This window comes from Pleurodeles waltl, chromosome 4_2 (genome assembly GCF_031143425.1).
Source record: "Pleurodeles waltl isolate 20211129_DDA chromosome 4_2, aPleWal1.hap1.20221129, whole genome shotgun sequence".
NCBI lineage: Eukaryota > Metazoa > Chordata > Amphibia > Caudata > Salamandridae > Pleurodeles > Pleurodeles waltl.
The window spans coordinates 599,177,902-599,205,441 of NC_090443.1; the positions used below are offsets into that span (position 1 = coordinate 599,177,902).

General features: G+C 47.4%; 1 protein-coding gene across 1 annotated transcript in view; it reads left to right on the forward strand.

The window, feature by feature from the left end:
• Positions 1–26,308, forward strand: part of SNX7 (sorting nexin 7) — a 265,145-nt gene extending 238,837 nt beyond the window's left edge. Inside the window, exon 9 of the mRNA XM_069232138.1 lies at positions 25,875–26,308. Within this exon, the coding sequence (XP_069088239.1) occupies positions 25,875–25,955 (81 nt within the window). The 3' untranslated portion in view covers positions 25,956–26,308. The remainder of the gene's footprint in view (positions 1–25,874) is intronic.
• Positions 26,309–27,540: the final 1,232 nt, after the last annotated feature.

The following is a 27,540-nucleotide window of genomic DNA, read 5'->3' on the forward strand; positions in this document are numbered from 1 at the left end:
GATTTCTGCAGGTTCTGGAGGGTCATTTGGGAATTCAACCCACACCTTAGCACTGAGGTTTTTATCTGCTGCACCACAGCTTCCCTTTCCTTGCATTGTCAGATGGGCTAGGTCAGACTCCTTCCTTACCAAACTTCCAATAAGTAGAACTTGAGTTGAATTTTTAAACAATAAACCGTAAAATTGCGCTTAGAAGCAAGAAGTGCCAACCAGGGATATCTGGTCGGACCAGACCGGGACAAAGTCAAAAGTTCAGGCCAATCATGATGGAACACCGACTGGCTACAGGGACCAGTTAGATCTGATGAACCAAAGTACCTTAAATGCTGGTTGCAGAGTGTTGTGTGAGTCCGAAACAAAGATGTGTTGTGCAGCCGAGGTGTTTCGTCAGTACCGAGATGCGGCAACGGTGTGGTGCAAGATCCTGATACGTCAGCTTTGAGGATTCAGTTGTTGGGGCTTGCAATGCGAAGACCGGGGTCTGGGATGCGTGGAGCCGGCAAGATGATGTGTTGGTCCACAGCAATGCAGAGGTTCGGTTTATCATCAAGGGCGCTGTTGATGGGAGATGCAAGGAGTTTGCGGCAGGGAAAGTGTCGCACAGTGGCAGTTCTGAAGGCAATGCGCCGGCCCCAAGATGTGGGGTACAGGGGCACTGTGAGTCTGTTGCATCAGTTCTGACCCATGCAGTACCAGTTGTGCATCAGTTCTGATCCACGCTGCAGACGAGTGAGAAGACTACAAATGGCGGGGAGGAGGAAAGAATTTCCATCCAGGGGACGGACTCTGATGATTCCGAAAGCGAGCGAACCATGACGATGCAGAAAACAGTGAGTAAAACTGCCCCGTCCAAAACTCACACAAAGATCGTTAAGGCCAAGGGGACGCCACCGCCAGCAGGCCATGGCTTAACCCATCGAAAAGAAGGTGACCAAACATCGGCACCAAAAAAGGCCAGAGATTTGCCGAAGACTTCCGACTCCGGTCGAGATTCCGGCACCAAGCGATCTCGGCACCGAGAGTTCGACTCACCCAAGGTGAGAAAAATAACGTCGGAACTGAAAAAGACTTTATCGGAAACATCGGTACCATAAAAAGTGGCTTCGGAGCAGAAAAGAAGCTCTTACACAGAAGAGCAAGGACTTTCCAGTCAAATGCATGAAAAGCACAGATTTGAGCAGGAAATAAGTATGGTGAGCCAGACCATACGCAAAGGAGGTTGCATATCCAGAAAGAGACTGGAAAAATAGAAACTCTTCCTCCAATTAAAACAAAAAGAAAACTGGCATTTCAAGAGTCAGAAATGCAGCCAAAGTCGAAGGTGGCCAGAGAAAAAACACCACCACCAAGTTTTTCTCCACAACCTTCCCCACTACACTCACCACAGTTGTCTCCGGTGGGAACACCTCCTATGCATTCACCTACGCATACAGGGATGACGCAGGATGATCCTGATGCATGGGACTTGTATGATGCACCAGTATCAGACAACAGTCCGGACTGTTACCCAACAAAGTCGTCACCTCCAGAGGACAGTACTGCATATACGCAGGTACTATCAAGGGCTGCTACATTTCACAATGCAGCAATACACTCTGAGCCAATAGAGGATGATTTCCTGTTCAACACCTTGGCATCCACCCACACTTCCTACCAGAGTCTGCCAATGCTCCCGGCATGCTCAAATATGCAAAACAGGTATTCCAGGAGCCAGTCAAAGGAAGGGCTATCACGCCTAGGGTGGAGAAAAAATACAAGCCTCCCCCAACGGATCCTGTGTTTATAACACAGCAACTTACACCCGACTCGGTGGTTGTAGGAGCAGCAAGAAAGAGCGCAAACTCTTAATCGTCAGGAGACGCTCCACCGCCTGACAAAGAGAGTAGGAAGTTTGATGCAGCGGGCAAATGAGTGGCAGCACAGGCAGCCAATCAATGGCGGATCGCAAACTCACAAAACCTACTTGCTCGCTATGACAGGGCACACTGGGACGAGATGCAACACATTATACAACACTTGTCCAAAGAACACCAGAAACGTACCCAGCAGGTTGTGGAAGAAGGACAAGCAATATCTAGCAACCAAATAAGGTCCGCATTAGACTCGGCAGCACGAACGGTCAACACTGCAGTAACCATTCGCAGGCATGCATGGTTATGAAGCTCTGGATTCAGGCCAGAAATCCTACAAGCAGTGTTGAACATGCCTTTTAACCAGGAACAATTTTTTGGGCCGGAAGTGGACACAGCAATTGAAAAATTAAAGAAGGACATGGACACGGCAAAAGCCATGGGCGTGCTCTACTCCCCACAGGGCAGAGGCACATTTAGAAAGCCACAATTTAGAGGGGGGTTTCGAATGCATACACCAGAGCCTTCCACCTTGCAAACCAGACCCACCTATCAGGCACAATACCAGAGGCGAGGGTTTTGTGGCTCATATAGAGGTGGACAATTCCCAAGAGGAAGGGGAAAGTTCCAGACACCTAAAACAAGCCAAACCAAACAGTGACTTCAATGTCACAAAACCCCAACACTTAACACCAGTGGGGGGGAGACTTACTGCATACTATCAAAACTGGACACACATTACTACGGACGCATGGGTCCTAGCCATTATCCAACATGGTTATTGCATAGAATTCACAAATTTCCTGCCAGATGTGCCCCCAAGGGCACACAATATGTCCATACAACACTTAGACCTATTACAACTAGAGGTCCAAGCATTATTACAAAAACAAGCAATAGAGTTAGTACCCAACCATCAGAAAGGAACAGGCGTCTACTCACTATAGTTCCTAATTCCAAAGAAGGACAAAACGTTAAGACCTATATTAGACCTCAGAACACTGAATCTCTTCATCAAGTCGGATCACTTCCACATGGAAACACTTCAAGAAGTGGTTCCCTTACTAAAAAAGGAGGACTACATGTCAACGTTAGATCTCAAGGATGCCTACTTTCGCATACCCATCCATCCTTCTCACAGAAAATACTTAAGGTTTGTAATACACGGCGTACACTATCAATTCACAGTGTTACCGTTCGGGATAACAAAAGCCCCAGGGGTATTCACAAAATGCCTTGCAGTAGTAGCCGCTCACATAAGGAGACAGCACATGCACGTATTCCCATACTTAGACGACTGGCTAATAAAAACCAGCACTCAACAACAGTGTCTTCTTCACACGCAATACGTTCTAGAAACTCTACACAAACTAGGATTTTCTATAAATTACCAGAAATCACATCTGCAGCCATCCCAAATACAACAATACTTGGGAGCAACACTCAACACACAAAAAGCGATTGCCACTCCAAGTCCACAAAGGGTCTAAGCGTTCTAAAATATAACATCAAGCATACAGCCAAACCAACACTACCCAGTAAGGTTTGTAATGAAACTTCTAGGCATGATGTCTTCATGCATAGCCATTGTCCCAAACACGAGATTACACATGCGGCCCTTACAACAGTGCCTAGCAAAACAATGGACACAAGCACAGGGTCAACTCCAAGATCTAGTGTTGATAGACCGCCAGACACACTTCTCTCTTCAATGGTGGAACCCTATAAATTTAAACCAAGGGCGGTAATTCCAGGACCCAGTGCCTCAAGATGTGATCACAACAGATGCTTCCATGATGGGGTGAGGAGCACACCTCAACAAGCACAGCATACAGGGACAATGGGACAATCAACAAAAACAACTCCACATAAATCATTTAGAACTGTTGGCAGTGTTTCTAGCATTAAAAGCATTTCAACCACTAATAGCCCATAAACACATTCTTGTCAAAACCGACAACATGACAACAAAGTATTATCTCAACAAACAAGGAGGGACACACTCGTCACAAATGTGTCTCTTAGCACAAAAAATTTGGCATTGGGCAATTCACAATCACATTCGCCTAATAGCACAATACATCCCAGGCATTCAGAACCAGTTGGCCGACAATCTCAGTCGAGATCACCAGCAAACACACGAATGGGAAATTCATCCCCAGATCCTACAGGATTACTTCGTACGCTGGGGAACACCAAAAATAGACCTATTTGCAACAAAAGAAAACGCAAAATGCCAAAACTTCGCGTCCAGGTACCCACACCCTCAATCCAAGGGCAATGCGTTATGGATCAGTTGGTCAGGGATATTTGCTTACGCTTTTCCTCCTCTCCCACTCATTCCTTATCTGGTAAACAAACTAAGTCAAAACAGACTCAAACTAATACTCATAGCACCAACCTGGGCTCGCCAACCGTGGTACACAACACTGCTGGACCTATCAGTAGTACCTCACATCAAATTACCAAACAGGCCAGATCTCTTAACTCAACACAAACAACAGATCAGACAACCCGAATCCAGCATCGCTCAATCTAGCAATCTGGCTCCTGAATTTGGACACTTAGACCTTACACAAGAATGTATGGAGGTCATTAAACAAGCTAGAAAACCTACTACAAGACATTGTTATGCAAACAAATGGAAAAGATTTGTTTACTACCGCCACACTAATCAAATTCAACCACTACATGCTTCCGCAAAGGACATTGTAAGCTACTTATTACACTTACAAAAGTCTTAAAATACATCTCACAGCAATATCTGCCTATCTGCAGATTACACATTCAACATCGCTTTTTAGAATCCCAGTCATCAAAGCATTTATGGAGGGACTAAAAAGAATCATACCCCCGAGAACACCACCAGTACCTTCGTGGAACCTTAATATTGTATTAACACGACTCATGGGACCACCATTCGAACCCATGCACTCTTGTGAAATGCAATACTTAACTTGGAAAGTAGCCTTTCTAATAGCTATCACATCACTTAGAAGAGTAAGTGAGATAAAAGCATTTACTATACAAGAACCCTTTATACAAATACATAAACATAAAGTGGTTCTCCGTATAAATCCCAAATTCCTACCAAAGGTCATATCACCATTCCACCTAAACCAAACAGTGGAACTCCCAGTCTTCTTTCCACAACCAGACTCAGTAGCCGAAAGAGCCTTACATACATTAGACATAAAAAGAGCACTAATGTATTACATTGACAGAACAAAACAATTTCGGAAAACAAAACAATTGTTCGTAGCCTTCCAAAAACCTCATGCAGGTAATCCTATATCCAAACAAGGCATTGCCAGATGGATAGTTAAATGTATTCAAACTTGCTATATTAAAGCAAAAAGAGATCTACCTATTACACCAAGAGCGCATTCCACTAGGAAAAAAGGCGCCACAATGGCTTTTCTGTAAGGCAGCCACCTGGTCTACGCCTCATACATTCACGAAGCATTACTGTGTAAATGTGTTAACAACACAACAAGTCACAGTAGGACAAGCTGTATTAACAACATTATTTCAGACAACTTCAACTCCTACAGGCTAAGCCACCGCTTTTTGGGGAGATTACTGCTTATTAGTCTATGCACAGCATGTGTATCTGCAGCTACACATGCCACTGAACGGAAAATGTCACTTACCCAGTGTACATCTGTTCGTGGCATGAGACGCTGCAGATTCACATGCGGCCGCCCACCTCCCTGGGAGCCTGTAGCCGTTATTAGTTGAGTGAAAATTGTAAATTTGTAAATAAATATTATTTTAATACACATTATGTACATACATACCTACTCCATTGCATGGGCACATCTAGTATATTCACAACTCCTACCTCACCCTCTGCGGGGAAAACAATCTAAGATGGAGTCGACGCCCATGCGCAATGGAGCCGAAAGGGAGGAGTCCCTCGGTTTCGTGACTCGAAAAGACTTCTTCGAAGAAAAACAACTTGTAACACTCCGAGCCCAACACTAGATGGCAGGATAATGCACAGCATGTGAATCTGCAGCGTCTTATGCCACGAACAGATGTACACTGGGTAAGTGATATTTTTCATATATATATATATATATATATATATATATATATATATATATATATATATATATATATATATACACACACACACACACACAATGTGCAGCCAACAAGGGTAGATCAAAATATGTGCTAGAGAAAAACATTTAGTTCCCTATCCATGTTTAGACCCAGATCAACTGCGCAGAGTTTGATGATCCATTTAGCTTCACATTGCCTGAGTTTGGAAACCAGATCACCCCCTCTAACATCTCTGGTAATACGTGTGATGCCACGGAATCTTATCCCTAGGACCTCAGATGCAGTAGTTACCGTGTTATAGTGGACAGCCAAGGGGTAATTGGGGTGATTATTACTGATAGCTCTAATGTGCTCTTGGATTCGTTCTTGTAAGGGTCGGATGGTGCTACCCACATAAATAATTCCACATTGGAGGACAATGCAGTAAACAGTAAATTTACTGTTAAAGTTAATAAACTGTCATATCTCATGTTTGTGTGCAGAGTTATTTGAAAATGTGACCAGTTTGTCCAAAGCAAATGGCACACATTACAGCATGAACATCTAAAGAAGCCACAAGGTTGGGGCGGTAGCCAATTAGAAAATTGGTTGTGGGCATGCATCTCAATGTAACTGGGACATAACTTATCTCTTAATGTCTATCCATGGCTATAAGTGATCTGAGGTTTATTGTTGATGAATTTATGCAATGTTTTATCTAATAGCAAGAGATGCCAGTGGCGTTTGAAGATGCAATGTTTTGCATGGCTCTGTTGATTATATGCAGTAACCATTTTTATGTGTTTATTTTGAGGCCATGTTTCCCCGCCCTGGGTCAGAAGAGATGCACGTGGGGTGTTAAGAATTTTAGTTTTAGCTTTAGATGTCATTTTTTTAGAATAGCCTCTTTGTAGAAAACGTTGTTCCACCACTTCCTATTCCTGTGCGAAAACATAAACATCACTGCAATTTCTTCGTACTCTGGTCATTTCCCCTAATGGAAAGGAATTTATCTGTGATGATGGATGAGCGCTGTGTGCATGCATTGAATTACAGGCAGTAGATTTCCTGTATAGTTTGGGCATGATCTTATTATTTTCGCGATATAGGGTAAGATCAAGGAATTCAATACTTTTGTTATTTATATTTTGAGTAAAACGCAGGTTGTAATCATTATTGTTCAGGTGCTCACATAGTAGTTGAAATTGTTCTGTGCTACCTGTCCAGATTATAATGATGTCATCAGTGTACCTATCCCAATATAAAATGTATTCAGTAAGACCATATAGGCAAGATGTCCACAGATGATACTTCTCAAAATAGCTCATATATAGATTTGTGTATGATGGAGAACATTTTGCACCCATGGCTACTCCCTGAATCTGCTTGTACCAGCTATTATTGTGTAAGAACACATTGTTTTCCAAAACCAATTTGGTCATTTCAATCAGCATGGCAGTATGTTTATAAAGGTTAGCATCCCTATCTGACAAAAAAGCGGTAAGTGCTGAGATACTCTTATCTAGTGGAAGGCAAGTATACAAGGAGACCACATCTAATGTGGCAAATCGACATTTAGGCGTCCAATTGATATCCTCTAGCTGACATAGTAGGTGCTTAGTATCACAAATATAAGATGGTAGATTTTGTACCAGTGCGAATAATGGTGATGGGGTTTCCTACTTAATATATTATTTACTGCATGCTTCAGTGCCAGCACTACCCTGTAGTGGCATTTAGGGCACGTCGGTATGTGGTACCTTGGTCTATTCACTCAAATAGTAAGTATGTTTCTATGACCTTTCAGTTACTGGTTTGTTTCTACCTTTGGATATAGTGACTAACTCACCATTCTTTCATTGTTTGTGATACGCATGTTTCACCACTCCTGCCCCTCACATTACACTGACCTTGTCTTCATCCTCAAACATCTCATGAAAGGGTATTGATTACCATAACTGTTGTATATATCTTGCAGCCTTGAAAAAGTCACAAGTCGTGACGAAACATGTGTTGGCTTGCTTGTGCAACGATGTTTATCCGATTGAATATGATGGCTATGGAATAATCATCATTCAAAGGAATTTGTGTTGATGTCTTCCAATAAAAGAATCCACTGCAATTGAACTCTACTGAAGGACTTTTTATGTATGAACTCTTTGAGTGCTACGGTGTCTATAGCTGATTTATTATGTTGTATATCCGTGAAATACCATTCTACGCTCTAGCATAGTGGAGCTTATTCAACCGTACCGCACCACATTTCTGTGCTAAATATATTATACTCACACTTAAATAACATTTGGGAAGTGCATTCCGCTTTACCACCACTACTGGTTCTTCTCTGTGTATAGCAGACACCAATTGGCTGAAGTCAAAAAATTGCCACCTTTCTAAAAGTGGCTTTTTCAGAATTGCAATTTAAAATTTCTATCTCTTCACATTCGGAAATTACGCTTATGTGTAATAAGGTAACTCCAATGTTATGCTACAGTAAGGATGACCTTGCAGTAGTGAAAAATAAATTTTAGTTTTTCACTACTATGACGTGTGAAACTTAAAAGTACATGTCCAATTTTTAAAATGCACTGCACCCTGCCCAGCGGGCTTCCTAGGACTTAATTTGCATGTTCTAAAAATTAAGGTTTGGGCCTGGCGGAGGGTTTACTTAGCAAGGTCAAAATGGTAGTTTAAACTTCACACACACACACTCTGCAACAGCAGGCCTGAAACATGTTTAAAATACTACTTAAGTGGGTGGCTCAAGAAGTGCTGCAGGCCCACTGGTAGCATTTAATTTACAGTCTCTGGGCACATGTTCACTTTACTAGGGGCTTATAAGTAAATTAAATATTCCGATTGAGTATATGCCAATGTTGCCATGTTTTAAGGTGGTTAGCAGTGGTGAAGTGCACCTAAGGCCCATGAAAACAAATTCAGCCAAAAAGGGGAGGAGGAAGGCAATAAGTCTGGGGATAACACTGCAGAAAGGGCCATTTCCAATACTGTCTTTGGTTTTTGCAACCCTACTTGATTCTGAGTAACTACACCTTACTAACTGAGTCTGAGAGGGGGGGTACCCAGTGAACAGGGCCTAATAGTTCACATTCCCTGAATGTGTCTGCATGTGAATGGGGAGTAACAGTATACCTCTTACATGGAAGTTGGGCAGACAGGGTGTGGCCTGACTTCTTGTAGTGTGCCTGCCTCAATGGGAACTGTGTTATTGTTTTGTGAATCTTGTTTATATTTGCATGTGTAGAATTAGAATTAAAGTACTTGTTTTATTAAAAAATATATATATATTTTACTGGACATTGATTTATTGTGTGCGTTGCTTGCACTTTGAGTTATAAGTTGTGTTTACTGATCTGTATCTATACTTCCCTCCAAGGGAGCCTTGACTGCTTGTACTGTGCTATCTAACAGAGAGTCAGGTGTAGAAGGGGGGTGTGACCCAGTGGAGCAGGAGCCATAGTAGGGAGGGCCCCTTGACATCAAGGGTAAAAGGCCTCAACCACCTCAGCTGGGCCCAGTAACTCCTGCTTGCTGCTTGGCCCCCTGAACGGGGTACTGATGGTATCTATCATTTATATCTAGTGGCCACTTTTAAATATGAGAAGGTTCTAGAGGGTTTCCACCCCCAGATGTATTTGGAATTTCCTGCCTCCCTGCCCTGGTCCCAGCTTGTCTGGGGTCACAATAAACTAGTGTTGAACCCTTTATGAGTGTGCCCAGAGATTTTGTGATGTGAAAGTGTGATAGGTGATAGCTCCTCCCTCTCATCAAGTCAGAGATGGCTCATCCTTTCAGCACCTATGCTTCTTTGTCTCACTGTCTGGGAGCAATTCACATCGGCCATCTGCCAGCTACGCCTAGTCATGTGACCCAGGAAACAGGCTGCAGACACCAAATGGTTAGGACAACAAAATGCCACCTTTCTAAAAGTGGCATTTTTGGAATTGTCACTTAAAATACAACTTTAGCAAAAAACAGGATATTCAATTCCAATTCTTTAGACACCAAATTTGACATTCCCACCTACTTCCAGCTGGAAGTCAGCACTTATTAAATGCAATAAGGAAACCTTATGTTATTCTATGAGAAAGGTAGGCTGCGTAGTAGTGAAAAATGAATTTGAGTTTTTTAGTACCAGGACAAGTAAACGTTAAAAGTATAGGTCCAACTTTTTAAATACACTGCACCCTGCTCTATGCAAAGTTTAGGACCTACTCTAAGGGTGACTTACATGTATTTAAAAGAAGGTTTAAGCCTGGCAAAAGTTTTATTTTGTCTGGTTGAAATGGCAGTTTAAAACCGCGCACACAGGCTGCAATGGCAGGCTTGAGACATGTTTAAAGGCCTAAGTAAGTGGATAGCACAATTAGTGATGCAGGACCACTATTAATTTACAGGCCCTAGTTAGCTGTATTATCATTTTATTAAGGACTTAAAAGTAAATTATATGTGCCAATTGGGGTTACGCCAGTTCTACTATATTTAAAGGACAGCACACACACACACACCTTCGCACTGTTTAGTAGTTGTAAAGTGCACAGAGTCCTAAAGCCAACAAAACCGAGATCAACATAAAATGGAGGAGTAAAGCAAAAGATTTGAGGATGACCCTGCAGAAAGAGCATAGTCCAACAATTATAATTAACACCTTCTCAACTGACCTCCAAAGCAAGAATAGCAGCTCAAAATATATATGACAAAGTGTTAGAAATGGGGTCTCTGGTTGACAGTCAGTTTACACTCTTTCCAAGCTGAGACCCTCAATCTATTCAGGGCAAGTGAGATACACACTTTAGGTAACCCCTGCTTCACCGCCTTGGTAGCTTAGCACAAGCAGTCAAGCTTATCTCAAAGGCAATGTGTAAAGTATTTGTACCAATACACACAGTAATACAGTGAAAGCACAACAAAATGAACACCACACCAAGTTAGAAAAAATAGGCAATATGTATCTAAATCAAACAAGACCAAAATGACAAAAATCCAACATTCCCAAGTAAAGCTATGAATTTTTAAAATGTTATATGGTTACGCCAGAGAAAACAATGGAAACGTTGTTACACAAAGTACCTGGTTTGCGTAAAAAATAAAGCTGTCCGGGTGAGCGTGCATCAAGAAAGTCAGCGATCTGTTGTTTTCTCACTCACAAGTGAGGCCGTGCGTTGTTTTCCGGACAGGGCACATTGGGTCCACGCAGGTTTACATTGATTTTGACACCCAGCGTTGATGTGTGAGAAATCCGGCTGCACGGTAAAGGAAAACCACGCTGCGTTATTTTCAGCGGCTGCAAGCGGGTCATTTCTCCAGCTGCAATGCAGATGGTACATTGATTTCAGCCACAAGGCAGGTGGCGCGCCATTTTTACAGCTGCATTGCAGGTGATGGGTCAGATATTTCCTTGCAGAGATTCCTGTGTGTGGAATTCAGTCCCTGTTCTACCAGCTTTGGATTTCAAGGGCCCAGAGACTGGATATGGCACCACTTGGCAGAGCAGGAGTCTTAGCAGAGAGTCCAGGTGCTGGCAGAGGAAGTCTTAGATGGCCCTGAGACTTCAAAACAGGAGGCAAGCTCAGTCCAAGCCTTTGGAGGTTCTTTACAAGCAGGAATATATAACAAAGTCCAGTCTCTGTCCTCTTTCAGGCAGAAGCAGCAACTGCAGGGCAACCCAGCAAAGCACAGTCACAGTGAAAGGGGCAGTACTTCTCCTCCAGCTCTTCAAATCTTCTCCTTGGCAGAGGTTCCTCTTGCATCCAGAAGTAATCTGAAAATCTGGGGTTTTGGGTCCACTACTTATACCCCCTTCTGCCTTTGAAGTAGGCAAACTTAAAAGAAGTGTCTCTGTTATTCACAAGATCCTGCCTTGCCCAGGCCTGGCTCCAGGCTCACACCAGGGGGTTGGGAACTGCATTGTGTGAGAGCAGGCACAGCCCATTCAGGTGTAAGTGAGCACTCCTCCCTCCACGCTAGCCCAGATGACCCATCAGGATATGCAGACTACACCCCAGCTCCCTTTGTGTCACGGTCTAGAGGGGATTCACAAACAGCCCAACTATCAGTCTGACCCAGACAGGGAATACACAGGCATGCAGAGTCACAGAATGCTTTAGGTAAGGAAATACCCTCTTTCTAAAAGTGGCATTTTCAAACTAACAATTTAAAAACCAACTTTACCAGAAGATGTATTTTTGAATTGTGAGTTCAGAGACCCCAAATTCCAAATCGTTATCTGCTCCCAAAGGTAAACTGCACTTAAAAGATATCTAAAGGCAGCCCCCATGTTAACCTATGAGAGAGATGGTCCTTGCAACAGTGAAAAACAAATTTAGCAGTATTTCATTGTTAGGATATGTAAAACACATGTCCCACCTCTAACATACCCTGCATCCTGCCCATGGGGCTACCACGGACCTATCTTAGGGGTGCCTTATATGTCTAAAAATGTAAGGTTTGGCCAAATTGGCAGTTTAAAACTGCACACACAGACACTGCAGTGGCAGGTCTGAGCCATGTTTACAGGGCTACTTATGAGGGGGCACAAGCAGTGCTGCAGGGCCACTAGTATTATTTGATTAATAGGCCCCGGGCACCTCTAGGGCACTTTACTAGGGACTTACTAGTACATCAAATATGCCAATCAGGGATAAACCAATCACCAATACAATTTACACAGAGAGCATATGCATTTTAGCACTGGTTAGCAGTGGTAAAATGCCCAGAGTCCTAAATCTAACAAAAACTGATGACAAAAAATAGGAGGAAAGTTTGTGGATGACCCTTCAAAAAAGACCAGGTCCAACATTGAGGAATTAATATTTAGCTTTATTGTGCTACAGTACATAGTTCCCTTCTCATTAGTGAAGTAACTCATTTAAAATCATTCCTATTACCTTTGCAAAGACCTTTGTTAAAAGCCACAGAAAGACACATACAGGCTACTGAAGTCTGTGTAGCTGATAAAATGAAGGGATTGCTAGGAGAGGAGATGCCGCCGCACACCAACCAGTGGTGAGATTTGGGAATTAGTGTAGAAGAATCCCTGCAGCCTTCCTGCCGTTTGCTGTTTAATCAGGGATAGTAGCATGCTGTGTAAAGCTGTCCGTGCAGCTCATTCGGCGAGTGAAAAGTGACATCTTTCTTCTCTAGTCGACCCACTTTCTTCCTCTGATCGTTCAGTGTTCGTCTTTTTTTCCCTAACCGCGTGTGAATTTTTTGAGCTCACTAAGCTTCCACCTGCCTGATGCTCGCACACATTACACTCCCCGTGGCACTTGGATAATTCTATTAAATAATTGTATATTTTGTTTAGTGTTTGTGTTACTGTCTCATAGTCTTAGTTAACTCAATCTTCAAGGTAAATATTTTTCTTATTTTAGAAAAGAAAGCAGGATCATTTTTAGAAGAAAAAAAATGTAGGTGAATTACTGGCTTATGGTTTTTCTGAAAAGAATAATATACCCTGGGAAACCCACATCGCTGAATGTTCCGCAAACCATGGTCCAAGGAGAAGCACGTATTGATTTCAGAATCGATGCATCCTACATGAAGCAACATGTTGTTGTGCCTATGGTTCCTACACCCAATGTCGGGAGTGCTCCACTACAGCATCTTCTTCTAGTGGTGTCAAAAAAATCTCATATCTGTTTGCATTTGACTGTTGTTATTACGTTAGACACATTAACAGAATTACAATTACAGAATGCAGCATACCTTTACTACTTTGTTCTATTCGTTAGCCACATTAACAGAATAATTAGTTACACGGTGTTAAGGAATATTTGGTGAAATTATCAGTGTTTGACTGTTAAAGGTAAGTCAAATTATTTTCTGTGAGGACGTCAAAGGAATCTTTGCTTGTTAAGGTAACCACTTGTTCACTCCCCGGAGAGCAGTCAGCCCGTGTGAAACGTGGTAAAAGTGATTAGACAAGGGCCTATCAACGGTAACAAAATAGTGCAAAAGTGTTGGACCCTTGTGTGCACGATGTAATGGGTCTGTTATTCTCTGTTGTGCTGTGTTAATTTGTGAGCCCGAAGAGCCCCTCTCTATGACTGTTCATAGATGATGAAGTCTTTGTAGTGAAGGCTAGATTGTGCTGATACAAGGTTCCAGTCAATTGTAGTCACAGAGACTTCAGGCTTATATGCGTGTTGTAATCCAGTCTCTTGTTATATAACATAATATATGTATATATATTAATTATATGAAAGAGAGAGTGAGACACACTCACACAAAAATCTGTTGAAGCATCAGTTTCTGGAGCAAATCCTTTTTTGGGAAAAACACGGATGTGAAGGCTCGGTCCGCTTTCCTCATAAACACCAGCTGACAGAGTGCGCCTCTCTAAATCTTTCAAGAGACCGGCTTGCTGCATATATATACCTTGGGTCTCTGTGACTTCAGTTGACTGGAACCTTGTATTAGCACAATCTACAGACTTCACTGCAAAGACTTCATTATTTATGAATAATCATAAAGAGGCCTTCTCTATCACTATTCATAGATAATGAAGTCTTTGAAGTGAAGATTGTAGTGTTCCTCTTTAAGTCTTTCAACAGACCGGCTTACTACACACATATATACCTGAAGTCTTTGCCAGGTTTTTGTTTTGGGTGCTTCCTTGTGTCTGGACAAAGCTAAACTTCTCTGATGAGCTATAATAATAGCAAAACACGTCAGGGGTTGCTTTTGCTCATTCCAGGTTGGCGTGGATGGTTTTTCACCAATTCTCTCCTGTGCCTGAGCGGTGAAAGGCTTCTGTCATTTTATAGCTGGACAAGGATGGCACACAGCCAATCCCGTGCTTTAAAGATTTTGCTGTATAATTGGCAAAAGACTTTGGGGGTGATTCTAACCCTGGCGGTCGGTGTTAAAGCGGCGGCCAACCCGCCAACAGCCTGGCGGTAAAAAATATGGAATTCTGACCCTGGCGGGAACCGCCAACACAGACAGCCACTTTAACACTCCGCACGCCACGGCGGTACAAACAAACAGTGCGGCGGTCACCGCCAACAGCCAGGCGGCAGACAATGTACCGCCCACACTATCACAACTCACCAATCCGCCACCTTTTCCGGGGCGGGAGCACCGCCGATAAAAACACGGCGGAAACAGACTACGAACGGGAAAACGCTCACCACTACGCACTCCAGGAGGAAGGAGGACAGCATGGAACCCAAATTAAACATCCTACCTGCTCTCGTCTACCTTCTCATCTACCACGAGTACGAAGTCCGGCGCAGACAACAACGGTGAGTACTGCACCTACGACACACGGGAGGGGGGAGGACGAAAGGTTACGGGCACACACATATGCGACCCCCCCACCCCCCAACTATGTACACACCAATGCAGAGCAACAAGTCACAGTGACACCACCCAAACACCCCTGAAAAATGCTAGGACATAATCAAATTTGGAATAAATATTTATGTACCAAAAAGCTCCTGAAAATTATCGTACAACCATGAAAGATATTCACAAGAAAACAAATGACATACACATCAATGTATAACTGAAGTAACAAGTCCTGCACATCCTACGAATTCATCATGTCCGTGGGCCAAAGTTTTGAGAAACAAGGGCAAAGCCCACACAGGAGACCCGAGTCCTTTGGAGAGAACACTGCAGGGGCATCAGATGTAAAAACTACAGGCACCTCAGGGGGAAGGGAAGGGGGGGGCACCACAGCCACATGAGTCCACGACGCCAGATCCACGAGGAGCCACCATGCCTACTGTACCATCCTGGGGAGTGCAAACCCACAGTCTCTCAATGTCACTACAGTGGGTGGGCTGCCCACTGTACCATCCTGGGGAGTGCAAAGCCACAGTCTCTCAATGTCTCTACAGTGGGTGGGCTGCCCACTGTACCATCCTGGGGAGTGCAAAGCCACAGTCTCTCAATGTCACTACAGTGGGTGGGCTGCCCACTGTACCATCCTGGGGAGTGCAAAGCCACAGTCTCTCAATGTCTCTACAGTGGGTGGACTGCCCACTGTACCATCCTGGGGAGTGCAAAGCCACAGTCTCTCAATGTCACTACAGTGGGTGGGCTGCCCACTGTACCATCCTGGGGAGTGCAAAGCCACAGTCTCTCAATGTCTCTACAGTGGGTGGGCTGCCCACTGTACCATCCTGGGGAGTGCAAAGCCACAGTCCATCAGGTGGATGACAGTCTCCACTGGTCAAGGAGGAGGCATGGTGGGCACAGTGAACCATAAACAGTGATTGAGACGGCGGTGCCCAGCGGAGCGGTGCTTGAGAAGAAGGGCCCAGCGGAGCGGTGCTTGAGAAGAAGGGCCCAGCGGAGCGGTGCTTGAGAAGAAGGGCCCAGCGGAGCGGTGCTTGAGAAGAAGGGCCCAGCGGAGTGGTGCTTGAGAAGAAGGGCCCAGCGGAGCGGTGCTTGAGATGAAGGGCCCAACGGAGCGGTGCTTGAGACGGCGGGGCCCAGCGGACCGGTGCTTGAGATGAAGGGCCCAGCGGAGGGGTGCTTGAGATGAAGGGCCCAGCGGAGCGGTGCTTGAGATGAAGGGCCCAGCGGAGCGGTGCTTGAGAGGAAGGGCCCAGCGGAGAGGTGGAGAGACAGCGGGCCCAGCGGAGCGGTGCTTGAGAAGAAGGGCCCAGCGGAGCGCTGCTTGAGAAGAAGGTCCCAGCGGAGCGGTGCTTGAGATGAAGGGCCCAGCGGAGCGGTGCTTGAGATGAAGGGCCCAGCGGAGCGGTGCTTGAGACGGCGGGGCCCAGCGGAGCGGTGCTTGAGATGAAGGGCCCAGCGGAGCGGTGCTTGAGATGAAGGGCCCAGCGGAGCGGTGCTTGAGACGGCGGGCCCAGCGGAGCGGTGCTTGAGAGGAAGGGCCCAGCGGAGCGGTGCTTGAGAGGAAGGGCCCAGCGGAGCGGTGCTTGAGAGGAAGGGCCCAGCGGAGAGGTGGAGAGACAGCGGGGCCCAGCGGAGCGGTGCTTGAGATGAAGGACCCAGCGGAGCGGTGCCTGAGAGGAAGGGCCCAGCGGAGAGGTGGAGAGACAGCGGGGCCCAGCGGAGCGGTGCTTGAGATGAAGGGCCCAGCGGAGCGGTCCTTGAGACGGCGGGGCCCAGCGGAGCGGTGCTTGAGACGAAGGGCCCAGCGGAGCGGTGCTTGAGACGAAGGGCCCAGCGGAGCGGTGCTTGAGACGGCGGGGCCCTCTTCAGCGGTGCCTATCCTCACTGCGGGGCCCTCTTCAGCAGTGCTCTTCTTCACGGCGGGCCCTGTTCAGCGGTGCTCTTCTGCACCGCGGGCCCTGTTCAGCGGTGCTCTTCTGCACCGCGGGACCTGTTCAGCGGTGCTCTTCTCCACGGCGGGCCCTGTTCAGCGGTGCTCTTCTGCACCGCGGGCCCTGTTCAGCGGTGCTCTTCTCCACGGCGGGCCCTGTTCAGCGGTGCCTATCTTCACGGCGGGGCCCTGTTCAGCGGTGCTCTTCTCCACGGCAGGCCCTGTTCAGCGGTGCTCTTCTCCACGGCGGGCCCTGTTCAGCGGTGCTCTTCTCCACGGCGGGCCCTGTTCAGCGGTGCTCTTCTCCACGGCGGGCCCTGTTCAGCGGTGCTCTTCTGCACCGCGGGCCCTGTTCAGCGGTGCTCTTCTCCACGGCGGGCCCTGTTCAGCGGTGCTCTTCTCCATGGCGGGCCCTGTTCAGCGGTGCTCTTCTGCACCGCGGGCCCTGTTCAGCGGTGCTCTTCTCCACGGCGGGCCCTGTTCAGCGGTGCTCTTCTGCGCCGCGGGCCCTGTTCAGCGGTGCTCTTCTGCCCCGCGGGCCCTGTTCAGCGGTGCTCATCCAGCAGGTCAAGGGAGCCAGACCTGGCCTGGACTCCCTGCTCAGTCGCCCTCGGACCGTGACGTTTCTGGACCCTTTGGGGACGGACTCCTGGACTCCTTAGTGTCCTCCTTCCCAGCTGGGATGTGACATGTGGGGTCCACCTTCTCCACGCTCCTGCTGCCCTTCCGCTCCTTTGATGGGGCTCTCGGGCCCTTGCCTCCCCTAGATGGTGTGGGTGGTGAAGTGGCCGCACATTGCTCCTTGGGGGCAGCCCTGTCGGTCCTCGCACGGCGGCCCTTGTTTTTGCGGGTCCTCTTGCCGGGGGGGGGGCTGGACGTGTCCTTGCTGCTGATCGATGTGTCACTGCTGGCAAAGGGTGGGCTCCAGAACCCATGCACAACAGTGACACCCGAAGCTGGGCTGGTGGTGGCTGCGGTGCTCTTGGGACTCTTTGAAGATGGAGGGGGGAGCTCATCGGAGGGAAAGAGGTCAAGGTTAGCCATGAAAAGTTTTTTAGGGCCAAGGTAAAGGGTAGGAGAAGTGGAGATGGAAGTGGAGGTAGAGGAGGTGGTTGTAGGAGAGTCAGGTGTGCTGTCATTGGGTGCTGGTGCTGTAGGCTGTCGTGAGGTGGATGGCTGTTGGGTGGGTGTCTGCCTGCGTTTGTGTGTCTTGGAAGAGGGGGTGACAGACACAGTGGGAGAGGACACAGGGGACGTGTAAATGGCAGTGGGGGTGGTGACTGCTCGAGTGTGGACTGTACTGGAGGGTGAGGTGGTGATGGAAGCACTGGCTGATGTTGGGGTGCATGCAGGTGTGAGTGTAGACGTCACAGGGAGGGAGGAGGGGGACACAGGGGTGGCAGTGGCTGTTGGCATGTCTGCATCTGGGTGTTGCTTGGGTGAGTGTTTGTGGGATCTGTGGTGCTTGTGTTTGGATGAGCTGCTCTTGGGTGTCGAGGTGTGTGCAGGCTGGTCTGATGGTGTGGATGGGATAGGCTGAGGAACAGGAGACAGAGAAAGGCTGGAGGCAGTAAAAAGAGGGAGGCTGGAAACGGGGACAATGGCTGCCGTCAGTGCTGAGGCCAGAGCAGTGAACGCTCGTTGATGGGCAGCCTGACCCGAATGAATGCCCTCCAGGTACACATTGCTCTGTTGCACCTCCCTTTGCACACCCTGGATGGCATTCAAAAGGGTCGTCTGCCCAACAATGAGCGTCCTTACCAGGTCAATGAGCTCCGCACTGAGGGCAGCAGGGGCAACAGGGGCAGGGGCTGAGGTGCCTGGGGCGAAGGAGACGCGCGCCTTCCTGGGCGAACGGGCACGGAGCGAAGACTGAGGGGCTGCTGGGAGGGCGGGGCTGGTGCGCTGGGTGGCGGCTGTACCTGTAGAGGCGGGGGGCACGGATGTTGCCGCCACCGCTAGGGAGCTCCCATTCGAGGACGTGTCGCTGCTCTCACCAGCGGTCCCCGTCGTGGTGCTCCCCTCGCCCTCCGGATCACTGGGGCCCTCGGTGTCTGTTCCTGGGCCCACCGGGGCCTTGTGTCCTGCAGCTCCCTCGTGCTCCGATGCCAAATCTCCTCCGCCTGATGATGCTAATGCACACATGCACAAGAAGATGAAGAGAAAGGGTGGGGGGAGAAAAAAGAAGACCAGGTTGAGTGCATGCAATGTCAACACCGTTGGCGGAGAGGACAGACACAGGAGCCTAATGCACTAAGCCGCGCATTCGGGGTACACTACTCAGTACTACTGACTAGGACAACAGGCCAAGAGACGTCAAACGCGCACATGGGAGATGCTGGACCTTCAATGGCTGTACTTGTCACCCTACAGAGGTGGGGGCCGGGGGCACAGGGCCATGCCTAAGGGAGAGGACTACACTACAGAAAGCGCCCTGGCCTAATGTCACCCACAGCCCTCCTCCCCCACCCAGATGCCTCCACTGCGCAGAAAGATAGGAGAATGTGCTGATACTCACCCCCTTGTGTCTGCTGTGATGTCTTAAAGCGCCCATCCAATTCTGGGTAGGCCACCGCCAGGATCCGGTATATCAGGGGGGTCATGGTGCGACTGGCACCCCTCCTAGGTTGGGAGGCCATCCCCAGCAGTGTTTCTGCGGTCTTCCTTGTTCCGCAGCGGATGTCCTCCCACCTCTTGCGGCAGTGGGTGCCCCGTCTGTTGTGGACCCCCAAGTTCCGGACTTCCTTGGCGATGGCACGCCAAATCTCGATCTTCTGATGGGCGCTGACCTATTTGACATGTACAGGGTGGAAAGGAGGAAATCATCAATGACCTGCATGTTAGATGTGATTGGCCCCCCCCACCAACTTTGCCATATGGCACATGCTCTCATCTGTCGGGCGTTGCACTCCTCATTCGCCCCCCACCCCACAAACTTACATCCACCCCAATCCACACAGGCATAGCCCATTCCATGTGCACCCGGTGTACTCACTTGTTGGTCTGGAGGACCGTAGAGTAGCGCATACTGGGGGAGGACCCCATCCACGAGCTTCTCCAACTCTTCAGACGTGAAGGCAGGGGCCCTTCCCCCAGTCGCAGCAGCCATTGTATCTTCCAGACCGAGGTCACAGCAGCACTTGCAGTATAGGTCCTCTCCTGTGGATGATCAGGTCTCGAGTGATTAAGCAGATAGAAAATGGCGGTCACGCCCGTGGCGGTGCGTACCGCGGCGGTGCGTACCGCGACCGCCGGCGCACATCGTCATTGGCTCCTGAAACCCATAGGCTTCAATGTTAACCAATGCGGCTTTGCGCCGCGGTCTTCGACCGCCTACCGCCACGGTGTGCCCCGCCAGCGCATTGACCTCACATCCCATTGTCCCACTTCACAGGTCAGGCAGCCGCCATTTCAAGGGCCTACATGGCTTAATTTTGACTGCGACACACAGGCCTAGGCCTTGCATTGCCACACATACACGCCTTTCAACCCATTGCCATTCTTTAACTGTGCAAGCTGTCTGTACGTACCTGTGGTTTGGCTGACTCTGTGCTCCATGTTGTCCTTCCTAGGCACCGTCCGCTGGGACTTGCGATGAGAAGGAGGAATCCTCGCGTGTACCGACCGCTGGTGGACCTGTCAACAATGGAAGAACGCCATATAATACTTCGATACAGACTTGACCGTGCCACTATCCATGAACTGTGTGCCCAGCTGGAGCCAGCCCTGATGTCCCCCATCCACCAACCCACAGGGATTCCCCCTCTGGTGCAGGTTTTGTCAGTCCTCCATTTTTTGGCAACTGGGTCATTCCAGACCACAGTGGCCATGTCATCTGGAATGTCTCAGCCTATGTTTTCAAAGATTTTGAGCAGAGTGTTGTCTGCCCTGATGAAACTCATGCGGAGCTACATCATTTTCCCAGAGGAGGGTGACTTGCCTACAGTGAAGGGTGATTTTTATGCCCTTGGACATATCCCCAACATCATTGGTGCCATTGATGGGACCCATGTGGCTTTGGTACCCCCAAAAGACGATGAGCAGGTGTACCGAAACAGAAAAAGTTATCATTCGATGAATGTCCAGGTGGTCTGTTTGGCTGACCAGTACATCTCCCATGTAAATGCCAAGTTCCCAGGGTCAGTGCATGACGCGTATGTGATGCGAAATAGCAGCATCCCCTATGTGATGGAGCAGCTACAGAGACAACGTGTGTGGCTAATAGGTGACTCTGGTTACCCCAACCTGCCTTGGCTACTGACCCCAGTAAGGAATCCCCGGACCAGGGCAGAGGAACGGTACAATGAGGCCCATGGGCGAACTAGGAGGATCATCGAAAGGACCTTTGGCCTCCTGAAGGCCAGGTTTAGGTGCCTGCATATGACTGGGGGATCCCTGATGTACTCACCAAAGAAGGTGTGCCACATCATCGTGGCCTGCTGTATGCTTCACAATCTGGCATTGCGACGTCAGGTTCCTTTCTTGCAGGAGGATGGTGCAGATGGTGGTGTTGAAGCAGCTGTGGAGCCTGCGGAGAGTGAAGAGGAGGAAGACTCAGAGGACGACACAGACAACAGGGACAGAGTAATAGAACAGTATTTCCAGTAGCACACAGGTAATAATCACCCATGCCATTTTACATTTCCTGAAAGCCTCCTGCATCTCAACTTTGTCGATTTCCCCCCAGACCTATGAACATGATGTTTGATTTTCCCTTCCCTTTTCTGTGCTGTATGAGCCACTGCGTGTCCTCGGCTTGGTTGGCCCATGGACTAATGCTAAGTTACCTCGGTATGTGTAATTCACAATGTTAATAATACGTAATTGATATGTAATGTGTCATACATTTGTAAATAAGACAGGCTGAGTCCTGATTGATTTCAGTGCAATGTGTGATTTATTATTAGTGCATAGATATTGGTACATGATAGTGAAACAGTGATGGGTGGGGGTGGAGTAATGTCCATGGCGGAGTCCAGTTCTCAGTCTCACAGGTGCATTGTCCATATGCCTGTGGCAGGATGGAGCAGGGGCAGTTCAAGGTTTGACAGGGTGGCAATGTGGAACAGTGGGAGGACTTCAGGGGGTATGTGATGCTGGCGGGGGACTTGACATCCTACTCTGTCGGTTTTTTTGATCTCAGGCTCCTTTTGCGGGGCGGTTGTTGTTCAGCAGGAGGTGGGGTTCTGGTGGGCTGTCGTTGTGGTGGGGCCTCCTGTCCACTAGCGCCGGCGGAGGTGGTAGGCTGTTCCTGTTCCTGGCTAGTGACAGGGGCCCTGTGTGATGCCACATGGTCCCGAAACGTGTCCTCTATACGGTTCAGGGCCTGGACTATGCTCCCCATAGCGGTTGAGATGTTGCTGAGTTGGTCGCTGAACCCCATGTAGTGTTGCTCCTGCTGTGCCTGGATCTCCTGGAACCTGGCCAGTACCGTCGCCATCGTCTCTTGTGAGTGGTGGTAGGCTGCCATGATGGTGGTGAGGGCCTCTTGGAGAGTGGGTTCCCTGGGCCTCTCCTCCCCCCCCTGTCGCACAGCAGCCCTCCGAGTTGCCCTGTTTCCCTGGGCCTCTGTCCCCTGGACGGTGTGCCCACTCCCACTGCCCCCAGGTCCCTGTTGTTGTTGGGTTGGTGGGTTACCCTGGGGGCCCTGTAGTGGTAGACACACCGCTGCTTGACCTGTCCTAGAGACAGAGGCATGGGCCCGCTGGGTGGGAGCTGTGCTGTTGTTCCCAGAGGGGGTTGGGTCTGCAGTGGCCTGTGTCTGGGTGAGGGGAACCGACTGCCCAGAGGTCCCCGATGGTCCGGGCTGGTTGTCAGGTTCCAGGTCGACAGAGCTGCTGTCATCACTAGGGGCCTGTTCCGGGGGTGGGATGGACATTTCTGGTCCCTCCTGACCGGTGTGTTGTCGTTCGGGTCCTGCATGGGGTAAGAGGGTATGGTTATTGTTTCTGTGTGTGCATTAGCTTGCGTTTTATGGGTGCCCTTGTCCCCCATTGCTGGCATTCCCTTGGGGGAGGTGTTGTGAGGGTGTTTTGTGGGGGGGGGGTGATGGGTATGTGCAGTGGTCATGCTTAGGTGATGGGTGTCAATAGTTTGGGGGTGGCATGCAGGGGTTGGTGTTGGGTGGGTTGTGCTGGGGAGACATTCTCAGGGAGGATGTGTGCTGGGGGGTTGGGGGTGAGGGTGGGGGTTAGCATGCTGGGGGGGGGTGAAGTGGTTGGCCTTGTACTTACTAGAGTCCTTTCCTCCGTGTACTCCAGCGAGGCCATCAGGATGCAGGATGTTGAGTACCTCTTGCTCCCATGTTGTGAATTCGGGTGGAGTGGGTGGGGGTCCCCCGCCAGTCTTCTGCACTGCGATGTTGTGTCGCGAGACCATCGAGCGCACCTTCCCCCGTAGGTCGTTCCATCGTTTGCGGATGTCCTCTCGATTTCTGGGATGCTGTCCCACCGCGTTGACCCTGTCCACGATCCGCTGCCAGAGCTCCGCTTTCCTTGCTATGGTGGTGTGCTGGACCTGTGAGCCGAAGAGCTGGGGTTCCACTCTTATGATCTCCTCCACCATGACCCGGAGTTCTTGGTCCGAAAAGCGTGGGTGCCTTTGTGGTGCCATGGGGTGCTGTGTATGAGGTGTTGGGTGGTGTATGTGATGATGTGTGTGTTGGTGTGTGGTGCTTTGTGCTTCTATGTGGTGTGTGTGATGTTGCGGTGTGCCTCTGTGTGTCTGGCTCTCTATTCTCTGATGTGTCTCTCTCTCTCCTTCGTCTCTGGTTTTTGTTGGTAGGGGCTTGTGGGTGATGTGGGTGTGTGTTTTATATGGTATTGGATGTGTGGGAGTGGTGTGTGTATGTGTTTCTGGTGTGTGCCTTTCAAATTGTCCAATGTGGTAGGGGTTTGTAAAGGTGTGTGTATTTTGACCGCAGCGGTGTGTACCGCCAATGGAATACCGCGGTTGAATGACCGCCGCGTGGATTTGCGGGTCATAATGGGATGGGCGTATTTCTGTTGGCGTGGCGGTGGAGGTTTGGTCTTCTCCAGTTTACCGCTGGCCGCTGATGTGGCGGACTGCAGTGGAGGGCGGATTTTCGGAGGTTTTGCAGTTGTGGGTCAGAATGTCCGTGTCGGCTGGCCGCGGCGGTATTGTGGCGGCCTTCTGACCGGCGGTAAGCGGCTTTTACCGCCGAGGTCAGAATGACCCCCTTTGTCCCTTTCTAGCTCAACAAGGATGGCACTGTACTAATCCTATGCTTAAAAACATTGCTAGTCAAATAGATATTTGAGGTGAGCAAAGATAGAGTGTTGCTGGTGTTGCAGGGTGCTCCTTACTGGAGCTCCGTTCCACCTAAACGTGGGAACTACCCAGAGTTCTCTCTTCTTTTTTGGATAATTTCTGCATCACTCTAACCATTAAAGGTTTTTGTTTTGACATATCTGTATGGATGACAATGCACTCCAGTTTTTCAGATTTTTAATAAACATTGTCTTCCGCATTTCACCAAGCACCACCAATGCGTTTCGACTAGTGTCTTGTTCACAGTGGTTTGCAATTAGTGAGTTCCCTCCATTGTGGGAGTTATAGTCCAATGTTATTTTGCCTTTTTAAACAGCCAAGCAGTAGCTCACCGTCAGACAGTATGACAATCCCACTGTAACTCACTGTTGGCAATCACAAGTTATTTCACAACGTTATTAGACTCCTGGGCCCGTTTATTCAATATAGGGGCTGCATTGATTCCAAAAATGTGTATCCACGGACAACCACTCACCGCTTTCATAGGTAAAACAGGCCTTAAAGTTGGAGTTGTGGAGTTGTCGCATGACGTAATTGAAGTCAGCATCCATCCAGATTGTAACAGTCTTCAAGTGTATAGTACAGACACAAGGGACTAGTACCGCCTTTCCAATGCCGCAGCAAGCTTGTTCGCCTTCACCTGGTGTCAGAAGCTGCCCCTTATAATTAATCCACAAACAAAGGGGGTGGTAGTAGCGGTATTCTCTTTCTTGCTGGTGCCAGTGTTGGGGTTTGACCACACTACTCACAACTATTATTTAAGCAAAAGAGGACATTGCACTCCAGAGAAGTCCATATTTCAGATTTTTAATAAACATTGTCTTCCGCATTTCACCAGAACCCACCAATGTGTTTCTATCAAATCCCTGCTGACAACTTTTCATGGGTGTCAGTACAGTTTCAAGGTACTCCTTCCAATGTAGCTGAAATCTACATTAACTTAATTGTAAAGTCACCCACCCCTGCTGCCATTTCTTTTGAACAAATTATTACTGCAACAAGCAAAAACAGTTTTTTATGATAGGCTAAATAAATTTGAGGGAGTAGAGAAGTAATATTTTTCACGGGTTGATTCCTTTTCCCAATATTACGTTAGCAATCAAGAGAGGGATACAGCTAATATTGGGGAGAACTCTATGATGTACCATGCCACTCTAGTGATCAGTGGGTGAGAGTTCTTTTACACAAATAAATATTTTATTTTTCTAGGGTAGATTTAAGGAGTTACTAGGGCTTAAATTAGTGGGCTGACTCCCCCTATTCATTGCTAATTGTTTTTGATAGTCTACAGTCTTTAATAATACTGATTTGAAACAATATTTTTACTAGTATTATTTCTTTCAATGTTGCCTCTTTTGGCCTCAAGGAGTATCTGACTGCCTTTTTGATTGCTGTATCTTTTTCTTTTTTTTGTACTTTTCCAGTGCCTTGCTACATGGGAGACTTTCCTTTCATCTCAGACCAATGACCCACCACAGGAAGAAGATCATGAAGATCAATCATAAATATATACCAAGCCTTTCCAAAGAATGCTTGTTTCCTGCACTTCCCGACTACCAAAGAAGTGTTCTTAAAGTGTGGGGATCAGTAGTATTAGCAAAATAAAATTATCTTAGAAACCATGATCAAAGGAACACCTGCCATTTGGTAATGTTGTTCCCGCTATGTGGCTTGATGTTTATGTTCAGGCCGCCACCCGTAATCCGTAATTATGATTTATATGCATTTTGTATTTACATAGTTCAGCATGATAGCTGGATTGATAAGTGTTTTTCTGAACATTTGTAATTAGTTAATTACATATTTTAAATAAGATGTAAAATGGGCACCAACATTTTAATAAATAATGTTTATTAAGCTTGTGGTTACAGTATTGTATAATTCCAGATAAAGGATAGAGTCCAGCCACACTCAGAAAAACTGAAAGGTAAGTAATTATTAAAACTTGTAATATTAAAATAAGTATTTTTTTTTAAAAAGAAGACGTTTGTAAAGTGTAATAAGGAAGGGTATGTACACTTATTTTTGACTGACAGTCATGAAACTTTAGTAAGTAAAAAACCCACTACTAATGGTGGGCATGTTGATTGCAATAAATGCTTGCATGTTTCCTTTAGAAGTGCAGAAGTATTTCTGAGTCAGGTATATTTACACCAGATACGTTTGCCTATTTTATCCACAGTAGTTGGTATACACTGCCTGATAGCTGATCACCTTTGAGCACTTTCGTTTGCCTTATGAAGGAAGGTAATCCTCGTAGGCATTCTACTTTCAGACCAAGATCAGGTTCCACATTTTTGCAGCATCTAAGTATCATCTCAAGTTTAGACAAAACGATTATAGGTTCCTTAACCATATAAAGCCCTGTGCTCATGCCCCTTTATCCACAATGTACTCGTTTAGCCTGCATGGTGTGTGTCTTTATATAAAAAAAAACCTGTTACATTATCACAGTGTGTGCAGTGGATTAATCCATCTTAGAAGAGTTCTGGTGAAAGCTTCAACCTGAAATTGACTGGCTCAAATGTGGTACAGCTCACTGAGCAAGGTTAAATTCATGTCAGACCAGCTTCTTTTCAAGTGCCCAAATTAATTGAGGAAGCTGTTTTGAGAATACAGCTAATTTTTCCATAAGGAGGGCAGACTTACTAACTCAGGTTTTAGTCCTACGCACATGTCCTCCTGGCATCTTCTCTGTTGCAGTATTCTTGGTATTTCAGGAAAAGCTGTCATGGGTTTTGGTGACAGAGCTACTAGAGAGTACCTGTTGGATATCTCAGCAGCCAGGTAGGCCTCAATTGTCTGCCTCACTCTACTGCTGTTTACATGTACATATAGCAAAATCCACATTAATAATGTTGTTTACCAAGAGCAATTCATGGAAAAACATCTACGTTCTCTGTGGTCGGAGGGATTATTATGTTAGTATTGTTGTTGTCGGAGATAATTTCCTGCTTTATAATCCCTTTTGTATTCCTACTTCATTTTTAGATGCTTTGAGGAAGAGGTGTATAATGCTATACATCAAGACTGAACCTCTGTCAATACTTTCCACAGACCCTGCCAGTACACAATACATGAACCCAGGTT